Genomic DNA, 17,750 nt, shown 5'->3' with positions numbered 1-17,750 from the left:
AGGGGTAAACACAGGCTCAGATTACTACTTAGTTAAAATTAAAATCAAATTCACTTCATTAAAGAAAAAGAATGAAAAAATTAATACAACAAGGAGGAGGTATGACCCACGTCAGCTAATTAAAAAATGACACAGACCCACAAATAACGCAAACCCTTAACGTAAGAAATGATCTAGAAGAACTGGTACTAAGTCTCAAGAAACAAGCAAAGAATCTAGCTCCCTTGAACCCATGAAGAAAACATGCATGGTGGACTTCAGAATGTGACAAATTTCATGAAGAAAAACACCAAGCATGGTTAAAGTTTTAAACAAACAAAAGAAAAGCCATCAACCTCAAAATGGAAGGAAAAACCATCAGACATCAATACCTCTCCTCAGTGCAGCACTATGTGAAGAATGGGCTGCAACTCCCCAAGAAACCTTCCAGCACCTGATTGAATATATGCCTGCAAGATGGAAGCTGTCATTAAGGCTAAGGGTGGGCCAACACCAAATTGATTTCCAGCATTACCGATGGAGGGCACCGTGAACTTGCCAGGTGTCTGGATACTTTTCATCACATAGTGTACATCACAATTTTTTGAGTGAACTTTGTTGTTGGGAGCCTGTGATACTCCCATAAAATTTCAATCTTCGTTCCCTTATGTCTGTTGCATGATTCAATAGTTTCTAGTAAGTCTGCATCCATCTTCTTTTAGGGCCAAGTACCTCCCTTAGAATTTTGTGTTTTTCTTTTAGGATACCTTCCATGTCACCTTTTCCATTTGTGTAAGTATTTCACTAGCGAACAAGACTTCAGTCTTGATAACTGTGTAACAGCGACTGTTTTTTGTGTGTATGGACATACATTTTTGTTTAAGATATTACCGTAAGCTCTCCTAAGTTTTTGCTTCCAAATTATTTGTGCTATTTTCTTCCCCCTGTCTAGGTTCAACAATACTGTAAACGCATGAAGTATAGAACTCTCTCAATTCGTCTATATTTTGTAACTAGCTTTTGATTGGAAGCTTTGAGCATATGTAGATTGTTTTTCTGGAAGATTCTCTGGGGGGCAACTCCTTCAGTGCGTCCTTGGGAGTGTCTATATGTTTATTTGCTGCTGTCTCATCATCTGCTTGTATTGTCAGATCATCTGCAAAAGCTAGGCAATAGATCTGGTTTTCATTTTTAGGACTTCCAAGTCATGTGGGTTTCCAATAGTGTTGGTTTTTAAGTTATTTTTCCCACTCTCAGAGTAGCTCAAAATCAGATGAAAGAGGATGGAACAGATCGTCACCCTGCTGAACACAAATTTTGATCAGAACTGGTTCTGACACATCGCCCATGAACTTTATATGTTGATGGTTGTATTGGTGAGTGTTAGATGAGATTTGTAGTTTTTGAGGTAAGTCCTTGTTCTTCGAGGATAACAAAAAGGGAGTGGGAGTGGCAATCCACAAAATCATACCCCTTCTTCAAGTTCACAAAGGACTGTTTCGTATTTTAATAATGTTTTTAAATTGAATATTTGCTCTATAGAATTTTGACCACTGTGGAGCCAGCTTGATATCCACCAATTTTGTGATCAAGTTGGTCCTGAACTCTTTGGAGGAAGCTTGATGACAAAATTTTGTATGTACCTTGCAAGAGGTAGATTTCTTGATAGTTATTTAAATCAGTTTTGTCACTTTTTTGTGTAGTGGCTGAATTAGGGTACATTTCAAATCTCCTGGAAGTTTTTTTGTCTGCCAAATCTCTGTTATGATTTATGAGAGTTCTCCGAGAAATTTGGTCCAAGATTTTTCAGAAGTTTTGCAGAGATACCATTTTATCTAAAAACTTTGCTATTTTTGAGTCTGAGGGTTTCTTCTTGTGAAGGGCGAAGCGTGGGTATAAGTCGCAAGTTGCTTAGGGAATCCTGAGGGGGGTTCGGGGCAGTTGAGGAACTCCCAAAAATATAGTGCCATTTCCAGAGTTTTCCTGATAGGTCAAAGTGAGTCTTCCATCTGATTTTCTGAAACATAAATTTTGAGGGATATACCCTTGAATTATTCCTGCCAAAGTCCTACAAAAATCTCATGTGTTTTATTTGTGAAAGTTTTCACTGACTGAGTCCAGTTGTTCCTTCATGTATTTCCTCTTTGTTTGTCAAATGATTTTCATCACTTGTTTCCTGCTTTCATTATTATGTTGTTAATTTTCTGTTGTTATCTTACTGTTATGTGTAAGGATATGATTGATAAACATGAGCCCAAAGTGAAACATAAACATCATCATGAAATAGCACAGGAGACAATGCGCAGTTTGAAAAACAATACATGGTCCAAAGTCAATATAAGAAATGTTTATTTGTAGAAGAATCAGTCAAATTCTTTTCCACAGTGTAGATATTTGGTCCCAGAGAGTATATCAGTGAGAGGAGGCACAAATGCTGTAACTCTCTCCCTAATACCCAGTGAATTTTGGAATGCGCATAGGTCCATGAAAGGTAGGCCTACTCATCTAAACCACAGCACTAAGATATAGCCTGTATCAAGATTAACACAGAGGCTAAACTTACAATGAAAATTTAAGATGGAAACAATACACAAAAATGAAGACTTACTAACAATCACCTGCAGACGAATAGTGGGTGGCACATAGGAACACAGAAATATGAGACAATCACAAAGGTTTTCTAGCATTTGCTTTTCTTCTGCCTTCTACACTGCTTCTGAACCTACCATCTTACAAAAATAAACAACAAAATACGTATTATCCTGAATGCAAGAAAACTTGGGAGTGATTATTAAAGTAGACAGGTTAAAGTGGAGGAAGCAAACAAGTGTAACAGCCGGAAGAAGTAATGACATATACAGTAAGGAGGCAGGAGGTAAATTTTGTGAGGCAGCATTGGTTTCTTTTTTTTTTTTTTTTTTAAAAAAAAAAAAAAAAAAAAGAAAAAAGAAAAAAAAGAAAAAAAAAACCAGCGGCAGCAATTGCAAAATGAGGATTAATCAAAAGCCTCTGAAAGCTACTGCAGTTAATTGCTCTATAAATGCACCAATGTGGCATCTACCATTCACCTGCAGGTGTCTCCCTGATTTCAAGTTTTATTTAAAGGTGAAACTGAAACATTAATACAATAAGAGTACACACCTGTTCTAGCGTATCTATTTCATCATCACCTATCTCATCCAGGGAAAATGGAAGACTCAAGAGACATGCTACATATTCCACAACACGGCAGCTTGCTAGAGGATTCCGCAGTGGTGCCATAACCATACCAAGAAAGCTTTCAAGTAAGAGTGACTCCAGATCACCATCCATGACTTCTTCCATGCTGTGCTGCAAGAAAACTAGCCATTCCTCATTCTCTATAGGGACACGTTCCTCATGGAGAGTAAAAACTGATGTTGTTCTGCTTTTGTCAGGAACTGAGCTGCTCTCTCTTTTTCCGTTACCTGTGTATATGGCTTTGAAATCAGAATTTGCTTCAAAACATTCATTAGCCTCTTTACAGTCCAAAACATTGTGGAAAGGAGTCTCCTTTGTTGTTTTATCTTCAACTTGAGTGATACTCACTTTCCCTAACCAGTTAGTAAGAGTGGCACACATCTGTTCTTCAATGCAAGCAGCACCATATAACATGGGAACACCTGGGTCACTCAGATTTCTGACGTGACTAGGTCCATGTTTATTATTTGCAGCTATGTAGCTACGATTACACAGTTTTGTATTTTTCACTCCACCAACTTCTGCCAGCAGAGATGTAGTAGTCATCTGGCAATCATCTTCTCCTGCTTTCTGCAGCATCCTTGACATTAACCTTGATGAGAAAGAGAAAAAAAGGAAATCATGTAAAATTGTATTTTCTTATCTTTAAGAGCTCTATACAACACAGAAGGGTTATTTATTTATTTTAATTTTTTTAATTTTTAGAAAATGATCTTAGTCCATTAAGAACATTCATATTTCACTAATTTCTTTTAGTCACCTTTTCTTAAATTAAAAATTTATCAGCAACTTTGTACCACTTCTGCTACTGCCTTTCATGACCATTCACATATAACATTGTCAAGTGAATTCTACCTTCATTACTGCACTTAAATTGTATCTTCTCTCCATCTTTTATAATTAAATAAAAAATAATTTCTGACTCCTATTTTACTTAATAAATTTTTAGTTTTTGTGAACATGATGAACAAGTGTTGAAGGCATTAATAATATCTTATCATAATCTCATAATAAACAAAATATAAAACAAAACACACACATGTCAGTTTCATGTCACTTAGATTTTCATATTACAATACTCTATGAATTAAAATGCTAAGTACCTTAAAAATGAACATGTTCCTTTACAGGAAGAAAGAAAATTTAACTATTAAAATGATAAGCGAAGAAGAATTCAATGCAAGACTTCATTAGTGAGGCACTGAAAATTACAGGTATGCGTTAATAAAGGAATGAGTATACGGAATATGTTGCCAGATATGTAAGTGGCTCAAAGACTTCTTAAGTAATAGAACATATTAAGTTATCCTTGAAAGTGAGGGTTCATCTGAGACAAGTGTTTCATCAGGAGGGCCTCGGGGAAGTGTGATAGGACCACTATTATTCTCTATGCGCATAAATGATCAGATGGACAGGGTGAGCAGAAATCTGTGGCTATTTGCTGATGACACTGAGGTGTGAAGGAGGGTGTTGTTGTCAAGTGTAGAAGTATACAACATGATTTAGATAAAATTTCTAGTTGATGTGAGGAATGGCAGCTAGCTCTAAATGTAGAAAAATGTCAGTTAATGCAGACGAAAATGGAAAACAAAATGGTCAATTCCACAATGTTGGAAAACAGAATTAGTAGTATACTGCTTAACAGTCATGTCAATTAAATATCTAGACATAATGTAACAAAGTGATATGAAATGGAATAGGCATGTAAGGATTGTAGTGGGGAAAGCAAATGGTTGACCTCATTTTATTGGGAGAAGTTTGGGAAAGTAGCTCATTTGTATAGGAGACTGTGCGCAGAACACAAATGTGATCCATTCTTGAGTATTGCTTGAGTTTTGGGGTATCCCACCAGGTAGATTAATGGAAGACATCCAAGCAATTTAGTGGCATGCTGCTAGATTTGTTACTGGTAGATTCAATCAACACCCAAGTATTAAGGAGACGCTTTGTGAACTCAAACAGGAATCTCTGAAGGGAAGGTGAAGTTCTTTTTAAGAAACACTGCTAACAAAATTCGGAGAACCAGTGTTTGAAGCTGACTGCAAAATGATTCTACTGCCATCAACATACATTTCATGCAAGGACCTTGAAGATACAAAAAATTAGGACTTGTACGAAGGCATACAGAGAGCCATTTTTCATTCACTCTATAGGTGAGAGGGACAGGAAAGGAAATAAGGAGTAGGGGTACAAGGTACCTTCACCACACACCACATGGTGGCTTGCGGGGTATGTATGTACATGTGAACATATTAATGCCTGATGGTTCGCAATTATTTTAGAGCTCTTTACTTCATAAGTAAGTAAAAAAAATGAACATATCTTGCCTGACTTTAATTCAGAATGTGTAATCTGTAAAGACCGACAAGTTGATTATTTGATTGGCACAGTGCAGTAAAAACTTACTTTTAAATTTTAGTGGGAGTAAGTATAATGTGTCATTCATTTTATGAATATTTACGAAGCACGCCACAGGGGGAGAGAAATGAGTGCACTCAGCCTTGATTTCATAACCTGATGACCAATGAATAACTAGGCTTGTTACAGCACATAAAACACTAATGTTCATTAAGGAAAGGTTTTGAGTAGAGCAGCAGTTCCAGCGATGAAAATAACAATGTTGTCTGCCACGAACATACTTATGTGCAGTTACCATTAAGTATCTAAATTGAAGACAGACTTTCTTAACACACATTCTGAAGCCACAACAATGACCAGAGAGTCTACGAGCTCCAAAAATACCATGCAATGATTCAGGGACTGGTTGCGAAGATTCCACACAAACCTTGCTAAGAGAGTGTACATCAGACAATGCATCAACAACTTCAGAACAACCTCTGTATGTAGGCCCTATGTATCTATTATGGAGCTACGATAATTAAAGAAATATGCAAAGGCAATACACTTTTTAAGATAGGCTTCATGTACAATTGGTATTAAAGCTATCTTGCTACATTTTATGAAGAAGGAGCTAAGAACCTGAAAGTTAAATACAAAATATCAAATGCTGACTCCTAGCATTAAGGCAATCTTGCTTTGCTACTAAAACTTCATCATTGTCTCATTTTGGACTTTTCTCTTCTTACAGACATCCCAAAATGTTACTAACTTCACACACACACACACACACACACACACACACACACACACACACACCATTTTACAGTAAACTTCAGTTATCAGCGAGCAAGTGAATAATAGCATGAATCAAGGCATGCCATATTGGTTTCCTGCACAGTCCCTGAATTGAAATAAATAGAACACAGCTGCTAATCAGCTATTCTTCTTGCTGCTTGTTTTGTAGTACTGTGAGCAAAATTAGAAATCATTGTGCTATTGCTGAATGTAAAAACACTTTGTATAAAACTGTGGATGATGTTTATCATCAATTTCAAAAAGATAAGAGAACTAGAGTGCAAATGTATGTCACTCCGTAAGAGAACTGATCCTGTTAATGTGAATAATGGAAGGATTTGTTGACATCATTTCCTTCCAGAATGTTGTGAATGGGACTTAAAAAATGAGGTTCTGGGGTTTCCTTTGAAAAGATAATTAAAGGATGACTTTATTCCATTACAAAAAATCCCAAATTGGCATGGGGGTGCATCCGAGGTTGTCACAAGCACCAGCAAGGGCAACATACATATAAATACTAGACAGTTATCATCTTTAGAAACACATTTCTATGTATTATCAGCCTGGCATTATTCAGGGATTATTATTACTTTTTTTTTACAGCATTTACAAACGTTTTATTTCTACAACTGCAGGAACAAGTGCCGTTCGAAAATAGATTTTCTTTTATTAATAAGTAACAGTGGAATGTCAGGTCTTAAATGGCTACACAGGATAATTGAAATGGCCTGGGAGTTGGGACAGGTTCCATCAGACTGGACAAAAGCAGTAATCACACCAATCTTTAAACATGGAAACAGAAAAGATTGTAACAACTACAGAGGTATCAGCGTTGTGGGTAAAATCTTCTCAGGTATCGTTGAAAGGAAAGTGTGAGTATTAGTTGAGGACCAATTGGATGAAAATCAGTGTGGGTTTAGGCCTCTTAGAGGTTGTCAGGACCAGATCTTTAGCTTATGGCAAATAATGGAGAAGTGTTATGAGTGGAACAGGGAATTGTATCTATGCTTTATAGATCTAGAAAAGGCATATGACCAGGTTCCTAGGAGGAAGTTATTGTCTGTTCTACAAGATTATGGAATAGGAGGCAAACTTTTGCAAGCAATTAAAGGTCTTTACATGGATAGTCAGGCAGCAGTTAGAGTTGACGGTAAATTGAGTTCATGGTTCAGAGTAGTTTCAGGGGTAAGACAAGGCTGCAACCTGTCTCCACTGTTGTTCATATTATTTATGGATCATATGTTGAAAACAATAGACTGGCTGGGTGAGATTAAGATATGTGAATACAAAATAAGCAGTCTTGCATATGCGGATGACTTAGTTGTGATGGCAGATTCGATTGAAAGTTTGCAAAGTAATATTTCAGAGCTAGATTAGAAATGTAAGGACTATGGTATGAAGATTAGCATCGCCAAAACGAAAGTAATGTCAGTGGGAAAGAAATATAAACGGATTGAGTGCCAAATAGGAGGAACAAAGTTAGAACAGGTGGACGGTTTCAAGTACTTAGGATGCATATTCTCACAGGATGGCAACGTAGTGAAAGAACTGGAAGCGAGGTGTAGCAAAGCTAATGCAGTGAGCGCTCAGCTACGATCTACTCTCTTCTGCAAGAAGGAAGTCAGTACCGAGACTAAGTTATCTGTGCACCGTTCAATCTTTCGACGAACTTTGTTGTATGGGAGCGAAAGCTGGGTGGATTCAGGTTACCTTATCAATAAGGTTGAGGTTACGGATATGAAAGTAGCTAGGATGATTGCAGGTACTAGTAGATGGGAACAATGGCAGGAGGGTGTCCACAATGAGGAAATCAAAGAGAAACTGGGAATGAACTCTACAGATGTAGCAGTCAGGGCGAACAGGCTTAGATGGTGGGGTCACGTTACACGCATGGGAGAAGCAAGGTTACCCAAGAGACTCATGGATTCAGCAGTAGAGGGTAGGAGGAGTCGGGGCAGACCGAGGAGAAGGTACCTGGATTCGGTTAAGAATGATTTTGAAGTAATAGGCTTAACATCAGAAGAGGCACCAATGTTAGCACTGAATAGGGGATCATGGAGGAACTGTATAAGGGGGACTATGCTCCAGACTGAACGCTGAAAGGCATAATCAGTCTTAAATGATGATGATGATGATGATGATGATGATGATGAATAAGTAAGATATCGCCAGTGTCGAAAGAGAAGAGTTCCACTGGGACTTAAAAAATGAGATTCTGGGTTCAAAATGGTTCAAATGGCTCTGAGCACAATGGGACTTAACTTCTAAGGTCATCAGTCCCCTAGAACTTAGAACTACTTAAACCTAACTAACCTAAGGACATCACACACATCCATGCCCGAGGCAAGATTCGAACCTGCGACCGTAGCGGTCACGCGGTTCCAGACTATAGTGCCTTTAACCGCTTGGCCACACAGGCCGGCGAGATTCTGGGGTTTCCTTTGAAAAGATAATTAAAGGATGACATTATTCCATTACAAAAAATCCCAAATTGGCATGGGGGTGCATCCGAGGTTGTCACAAGCACCAGAAAGGGCAACGTACATACAAATACTAGACAATCATCATCTTTAGAAACACATTTCTATGTATTATCAGCCTGGCATTATTATTGGTTTTTTTTACAGCATTTACAAACGTTTTATTTCTACAACTGCAGGAACTAGTGCCATTCAAAAATAGATTTTCTTTTATTAATAAGTAACATGAGTAAGATATCACCAGTGTCGAAAGAGAAGAGTTCCACTAGACAGACTTTAGAACGTTTATCTCCAAAGAAAATTAAGTTAGATAAAATTAAATTATCCATCAATCGACCAGTACAGAGATATTTCTTGTCCTAATTGTTACTGCTAAACAGAAAATAGACATACAATGTAGGCTTTCACGGCCAATGTTGTCTTCAGTTGAAACTTCCGGGCTGAGACGCTGTGGTCGATGTATAAAATTTCCACCTAACGTTTAGTCTCCATCTGAGGGCGACATCTTCTGAGGTCATCCGGCTACTGCCACTGAGGTTCCAGGTACTCTCGCATTTTATAGAGCGCATAGAAGGTACCACCATTCGTCACATGATGCCGATGATATGCCTATCAATGGAAGACGTCATTATTCTTGATTAAGAGTAATGGATTGTAATTCTGCTGGCGCAACGTCGACATCCATATTTTGTCTAACTTCAAAACTTCCTCTTTTCTATTAAAATTGTTATGGTGTTTGTGAATCTCTATTGCTTCTATATGCATGGGCGCATGATATTGGGATGTTCGTGCCACAACGCTTGTCTCATTAAATTTAATTTTGTGGTTCCCATCGCGAAAAACATGCTCAGCTACAGAATGTTTAACGATGTGTCCTAAGCGACAGTTTCTTTTATGTTCGGCTAAGCGGGTGTTTACACTTCTTTTCGTTGTTCCTATACATACTTGCCCACAGCTGCATGGAATTTTGTATCCCCCAGGTGTTGCTAGGGGGTGTTGGGCATCTTTTTCAGTTCTTAAATATTCCTTAATGTTCTTGGTGGGTCTGAAGATTGTATAGATCCCATACTTGGCCAGAACTTTCCCAATACGGTCTGTGACTTTAGTAATGAACGGTAGGATGTAGCTCTGGACTTCTGACTTCTTTTCTTCTTTGATGGAGGGCTCGATCAATTTCCTTGCTGGTATATCCATTTTTCGTGAAGGCTGACCGTACGTGATTTAGTTCATCTTGTAAGTAAGCCGGCTCGCAGATTTTGTTGGCTCTGTCCACCAAGGTTTTCATGACACCTCTTTTTTGCCTAGGATGATGGTTGGATTCCTTGTGGAGGTATCGATCGTGTGAGTGTTCTCTCTATATACCGCGTGGCCCAGCGTCCCATCCACCTGTTTAATTACTGACATATCCAGGAAATTGAGTTGACCGTTGCTCTCTTTCTCCATCATAAACTGTATCTTCGGGTTAATATTTTTCAGATGCACCAAGAAGACATCCAACTCTCCTTCACCATGAGTCCACACTACAAATGTGTCATCAACACAGCGGTACCATTTAGCTGGCTTTTTACTGGCAGTCTGCAGCACTCACTGTTCGATCTCCATAAATAAACTGGCAACAGCTGGGCTGAGAGGGCTTCCCATCGCTACCACATTGATGTGTTTGTAAAACTCGTTGTTATACTGGAAATAAGTTGTCGTCCAGCAGTGTTTAAATAAAGCCACTACGTCAGTCATAAAAATATCTGCTATATATGAAATAGCTTCATTTATAAGCTATGTATTCCGGAGGTAAAATAGTCCCCCATTCGTACCTCCGGGCAGGGACTACTCAAGAGGACGTCGTTATCAGGAGAAAGAAAACTGGCGTTCTACGGATCGGAGTGTGGAATGTCAGATCCCTTAATTGGGCAGGTAGGTTAGAAAATTTAAAAACGGAAATGGATAGGTTAATGTTAGATATAGTGGGAATTAGTGAAGTTCGGTGGCAGGAGGAACAAGACTTTTGGTTAGGCGAATACAGGGTTATAAATACAAAGTCAAATAGGGGTAATGCAGGAGTAGGTTTAATAATGAATTAAAAAATAGGAATGCGGGTAAGCTACTACAAACAGCATAGTGAACACATTATTGTCGCCAAGATAGACACAAAGCCCATGCCTATTACAGTAGTACAAGTTTATATGCCAACTAGCTCTGCAGATGATGAAGAAATTGAAGAAATGTATGATGAAATAAAAGAAATTATTCAGATAGTGAAGGGAGACAAAAATTTATTAGTCATGGATGACTGGAATTCGATAGTAGGAAAAGGGAGACAAGGAAACGTAGTAGGTGAATATGGATTGGGGCTAAGAAATGAAAGAGGAAGCTGCCTGGTAGAATTTTGTACAGAGCACAACTTAATCATAGCTAACACTTGGTTCAAGAATCATAAAAGAAGATTATATACATGGAAGAAGCCTGGAGATACTGACAGATTTCAGATAGATTATATAATGATAAGACAGAGATTTAGGAACCAGGTTTTAAATTGTAAGACATTTCCAGGGGCAGATGTGGACTCTGACCACAATCTATTGGTTATGAAATGTAGATTAAAACTGAAGAAACTGCAAAAAGGTGGGAATTTAAGGAGATGAGACCTGGCTAAACTGACTAAACCAGAGGTTGTACAGAGTTTCAGGGAGAGCGTAAGGGAACAAATGGCAGGAATGGGGGAAAGAAATACAGTAGAAGAAGAATGGGTAGCTTTGAGGGATGAATTAGTGAAGGCAGCAGAGGATCAAGTAGGTGAAAACACGAGGGCTAGTAGAAATCCTCGGGTAACAGAAGAAATATTGAATTTAATTGATGAAAGGAGAAAATATAAAAATGCAGTAAATGAAGCAGGCAAAAAGGAATACCAACGTCTCCAAAATGAGATCGACAGGAAGTGCAAAATGGCTAAGCAGGCATGGCTAGAGGATAAATGTAAGGATGTAGAGGCTTATCTCACTAGGGGTAAGATAGATACTGCCTACAGGAAAATAAAAGAGACCTTTGGAGAAAGGAGAACCACTTGTATGAATATCAAGAGCTTAGATGGAAACCCATTTTAAGCAAAGAAGGGAGAGCAGAAAGATGGAAGGAGTATATAGTGGGTCTATACAAGGGCGATGTACTTGAGGACAATATTATGGAAATGGAAAAGGATGTAGATGAAATGGGAGATATGATATTGCGGGAAGAGTTTGACAGAGCACTGAAAGACCTGAGTCGAAACAAGGCCCCAGGAGTAGACAACATTCCATTAGAACTACTGATGGCCTTGGGAGAGCCAGTCCTGACAAAACTCTACCATCTGGTGAGCAAGATGTACGAGACAGGAGAAATACCCTCAGACTTCAAGAAGAATATAATAATTCCAATCCCAAAGAAAGCAGGTGTTGACAGATGTGAAAATTACTGAACTATCAGTTTAATAAGTCACGGCTGCAAAATACTAATGCAAATCCTTTACAGACGAATGGAAAAACTAGTAGAAGCCGACCGTGGGGAAGATCAGTTTGGATTACGTAGAAATATTGGAACACGTGAGACAATACTGACCCTGTAGGGAAGCAGCCTACTCACGCTGTAGTAAATTCACATCAGTTTCCATTGTGTGCCAGCCAGTCTGCTGTAACTCTGTAACTAGCTCTGACGACATAAATGTTGCGCAATACCTTAAAAATCAAGCAAATGACCTAAAACTTTTCTAGCATGTCAGGAATAATACTAAATTAATGTGTGTTGAATATCAGTTCGATAACTTAAGTCATTTTCGAAATTTGGACGTTTTTCTAAAAAAATCATTGGCGCAACAGAAAAGAGCTAGAGACTTCAAAATTTATATTTAGATTCATCTTTCATAATGATTTAATAAAAATAGTACTTTGGATTTCACAAATTAAGATTTTAGTGGAAATTCATGATTTTCTGGTTTTCATCTCAAAACTGAAGGAAGCAAGATAGATTAAGTAGGCTAATAAATAAGGCTAGGATGTTTAGATTTAAATAGGTTGGAGGTCCGCTATGACTATGAAGATGTGTAAAGTTTCTTTTGAATACCTATAAAATTATAGCGATAGCGGATCTCAAAAGGGCCAGTTCAGAGCTCATCTACTGCGTGCAGTGTAATTTAATTAATTCTCTCGCCCAAAATATTTAACTTAGCCACGTCAAAACTTTATTATCAATACTTACCTGCGTGCTGAATGCACGTTTAAATTAAGAGCTTCTTCGGCCATCAGCAAAAGAAGCTATAATTTATAATGTAACTTGAAGTGGTGCGTTACTAGCCCAGCAGCTAGTCGGGAGAGCCGAAAAGATCAGGCGTTCCCTTAGCCGTCCGCACCGCGGCTTTATATATAAGAACGCTGCGCGAGGAAGCAAGGCCCCAGTTCTCTCCAGACGCTGAATGACACGCCATCTGTGTCGGGAGTCGCGTCGCATCAGTGTCACTGCTACAAACAGCCTCGGGTGCCGTATTAAGTTACTAGAGATACGCGGAACCATGAAAACATTTCTTGTGAAGTGTTAATTCTGGGATGATTTTCATTATCTAGCTTCAGTTTGCGTATTGTCGTATTTTCACGTGCCGTCGCGGGACAGACATTCTACCAAAAATTTAGCGCGGCGTTTGATGAAATATATTCATCAAATTATGGCGAGCATTCATTTCAACATTTAATTCGGACATTTATAGTTGCATCAGCGCATTAGACTCTGAACTGCTCTGTTAGTTAGGTTGTAGGGATACTTGTGTTTTTTATCAGTGAATTTCAGAATATACTCAACTATTTTGGAAAACTGTTTTTGATTTGAAAACCCGGACAATCTCCTAATTCCTTAGAGCTATAAGCTGCAGCTATAATGACATTCTCAGCTAAAGTGGGCACTAGGATCTCTAATTACTGGTTCCATGTTCTGTTAAATCACTTTCTGGGTGCTAAAAAAGTAAATAGAGAGCCAGTGTTGAGAACGGCGAAAGACAGCATTAACAACATTCTAAAAGCCAGAAACTGATTCTACATGCAAGCATTTATACAGCAAACATAATTAATTTTACAAACTCACTCGCCGCCCCACAACCCTACAACTTATCTTAGAAGCTAGATTAAGGGAAGGCAAACCTACGTTTCTAGCATTTGTAGACTTAGAGAAAGCTTTTGACAATGTTGACTGGAATACTCTCTTTCTATTTCTGAAGGTGGCAGGGGTAAAATATAGGGAGCGAAAGGCTATTTACAATTTGTATAGAAACCAAATGGCGGTTATAAGAGTTGAGGGGTCTGAAAGGGAAGCAGTGGTTGGCAAGGGAGTGAGACAGGGTTGTAGCCTCTCCCCGATGTTATTCAATCTGTATATTGAGCAAGCAGTGAAGTAAACAAAAGAAAAATTTGGAGTAGGTATTAAAATTCATGGAGAAGAAATAAAAACTTTGAGGTTTGCCGATGACGTTGTAATTCTGTCAGAGATAGCAAAGGACTTGGAAGAGCTGCTGAACAGAATGGATAGTGTCTTGAAAGGAGGATATAAGATGAACATCAACAAAAGCAAAACGAGGATAATGGAATGTAGTCGAATTAAGTCGGGTGATGCTGAGGGTATTAGATTAGGAAATGAGACACTTAAAGTAGTAAATGAATTTTTCTATTTGGGGTGCAAAATAACTGATGATGGTCGAAGTAGAGAGGATATAAAATGTAGACTGGCAATGGGAAGGAAAGCGTTTTCGAAGAAGAGAAATTTGTTAACATCGAGTATAGATTTAAGTGTCAAGAAGTCGTTTCTGAAAGTATTTGTATGGAGTGTAGCCATGTATGGAAGTGAAACATGGATGATAAATAGTTTAGACAAGAAGAGAATAGAAGCTTTCGAAATGCGGTGCTACAGAAGAATGCTGAAGATTAGATGGGTAGATCACATAACTAATGAGGAGGTATTGAATAGAATTGGAGAGAAGAGAAGTTTGTGGCACAACTTGACTAGAAGAAGGGATCAGTTGGTAGGACATGTCCTGAGGCATCAAGGGATCACCGATTTAGTATTGGAGGGCAGCGTGGAGGGTAAAAATCGTAGAGGGAGACCAAGAGATGAATACACTAAGCAGATTCAGAAGGATGTAGGTTGCAGTAGGTACTGGGAGATGAAGAAGCTTGCACAGGATAGAGTAGCATGGAGAGCTGCATGAAACCAGCCTCAGGACTGAAGACCACAACAACAACAACAACAACAACAACATAGGCACCATGGTAAACAATGACACTACATCAAAGATCACAAGAATGTCACTTGGGCTGACGTTAATCTCCCTCAGTTTTTCAATAAAATTCGCAAAGTTTTTAATGTAACTGTCCGTTCTGCCAATGTATGGTTGCAGCAAGCAGGCAGACATCTGGCCACCTCTTGTGTTGGAGATCCTATGGCACTCACAATCGGTCTCAAAGGGACCTGTGGTTTATGTATCTTAGGGAGTCCATAAAGTCTGGAAGGATAAGCTTCCATGTTGCAGAGTTGTTTTTTATCATCTGAAGAAAGAGAAGATTGTTTTACCATTTGATTAGTATTTCTCAAAATTTTGGCTGTAGGATCCTTCTGAAGCTTTCTATACTTATTGGTATCCAAAAGGTCACTAATCTTCTTGTGACAATCTTAGGTGTTCAGCAAAACTGTAGCATTTCCTTTATCAGCTGCAACTCAGTGCCCCCCTTTCTGCTTGAGACAAATTGCTGGTAGGTGGTTTCGCTTGGCGTAACACTTTGGTTGTTTCAGTCCTGATTTCATCTGCAGAATGCCATGATAACAAACGGATTCCCGCCTCCATGTTCGCTATGATGACCTCTGTAGGAACCTTTAGTGGTGTGACTGCAAAGTTGCCTCCTTTCAATACAACTGAGTGTTCCTCTTTTCTTAATTCTGTCCCAGCCATGTTAATCACAGATCGAGAGCTGCCAACAATTTGTCTCAAGTGGAAAGGAGGGCACAGAGAGAGAGCAATGCGGATAAGAGCATTATTGTACTTGAAGCTGATAAAGGAAATGCTATGGTTTTGCTGAACACCGAAGATTATAACAGGAAGATTAGTGACCTTTTGGATCCCAACAAGTATAAAAAGCTTCAGAAGAATCCTACAGACAAAATTTTGGGGAACACCAATCCAATAGTAAAACAATCTTCTCTTTCTTTGGATGATAAAAAACAACCCTGCAACATGGAAGCTTGCCCTCCCAGACTTTATGGACTCCCAAAGGTACATAAACCACAGGTCCCATTTAGACCGATCGTGAGTGCCATGGGATCTCCAACACACGAGGTGGCCAGATCTCTCGCCTGCTTGCTGCAACAATACAATGGCAGAACGGACAGTTACATTAAAAACTCGGCACATTTTATTGAAAAACTGAGGTAGATTAACGTCAGCACAAGTGATATTCTTGTGAGCTTCAATGTAGTGTAATTGTTTACCATGGTGCCTGTAGACGAAGCTATTCCATATATAGCAGATATTTTTATGACTGACATAGTGGCTTTATTTAAGCACTGCCTGACAACAACTTATTTCCAGTAGAACAACGAGTTTTACGAACAGATCGACGGTGTGGTGATGGGAAGCCCTCTCAGCCTAGCTGTTGCCAATTTATTTATGGAGATCTTCAAACAGCGAGCACTGCAGACTGCCAGTAAAAAGCCAGCTAAATGGTACCACTATGTTGATGCCCATTTGTAGTGTGGACTCATGGTGAAGAAGAGTTGGATGTCTTCTTGGTGCATCTGAAAAGTATTAACCCGAAGATACAGTTTATGATGGAGAAAGAGAGCAACGGTCAACTCATTTTCCTGGATCTGTCAGTAATTAAATGGATGGATGGGACACTGGGCCACGCGGTATATAGAGAGAACACTCACACAGATCGATACCTCCACGAGGAATCTAACCATCATCCGAGGCAAAAAAGAGGTGTCATGAAAACCTTGGTGGACAGAGCCAACAAAATCTGCAAGCCAGCTTACTTACAAGATGAACTAAATCACTTATGGTCAGCCTTCACGAAAAATCGATATACCAGCAAGGAAATTGATCGAGCCCTCCATCAAAGAAGAAAAGAAGCCAGAAGTCCAGAGCAACAACGGTCACCTACTGGAAAAGTTTTCCAACCATTCATTAATAAAGTCACGGACTGTGTTGGGAAAGTTCTGACCAAGTATGGGATCAAAACAATCTACAGACCCACCAAGAAGATTAAGGAATATTTGAGAACTGCAAAAGACGCCCAACACCCCCTAGCAACACCTGGCGTGTAAAAAATCCCATGCAATTGTGGGCAAGTATGTATTGGAACAAGGAAAAGAAGTGTAAACACCCGCTTAGCCGAACATAAAAGAAACTGTCGCTTAAGACACATCGTTAAACATTCTGTAGCTGAGCATGTTTTTCGCGATGGGAACCACGAAATTAAAGTTAATGAGACAAGCGTTCTGGCACGAACATCCCAATATCAATAGATAGGCATATCATCGGCATCATGTGACGAATGGTGGTACCTTCTATGCGCTCTATAAAATGCGAGAGTACCTGGAGCCTCAGTGGCAGTAGCCGGATGACCTCAGAAGATGTCGCCCTCAGATGGAGACTAAACGTTAGGTAGAAATTTTATACATCGACCACAGCGTCTCAGCCCGGAAGTTTCAACTGAAGAGAAAATAGACAGATTAAAAATCTGAAATATAACTGCTGAGAAGAGGAAACTATGCTTTGTAAAAAATACGTAACAAGGTCCTGCAAGCCAAGTATTTGAAGTATGTTGTGGAAGTAAGTAGATGTGCTTCTTCTACATCTACATGACTACTCTACATTTCGCAATAAGCTAGTTGGCAGAGAGTTCATCGAACTACCTTCAAGCTATTTCTCTACCA

General features: G+C 39.0%; 1 protein-coding gene across 1 annotated transcript in view; it reads right to left on the bottom strand.

Annotated features, from left to right (window-relative positions):
• The window catches only part of LOC124607456 (serine/threonine-protein kinase fused), a 209,860-nt gene that overhangs the window by 54,250 nt on the left and 137,860 nt on the right, over nt 1–17,750 (bottom strand). The window contains exon 8 of the mRNA XM_047139794.1: nt 3,121–3,790. Coding sequence (XP_046995750.1) covers nt 3,121–3,790 — 670 coding nt within the window. The remainder of the gene's footprint in view (nt 1–3,120; nt 3,791–17,750) is intronic.

The sequence above is a fragment of the Schistocerca americana genome, chromosome 1, assembly GCF_021461395.2.
Source record: "Schistocerca americana isolate TAMUIC-IGC-003095 chromosome 1, iqSchAmer2.1, whole genome shotgun sequence".
In the NCBI taxonomy this organism is placed as follows: domain Eukaryota; kingdom Metazoa; phylum Arthropoda; class Insecta; order Orthoptera; family Acrididae; genus Schistocerca; species Schistocerca americana.
The sequence above is the reverse complement of the archived record's forward strand: the minus strand, read 5'-3'. Positions and strand labels throughout refer to the sequence as shown.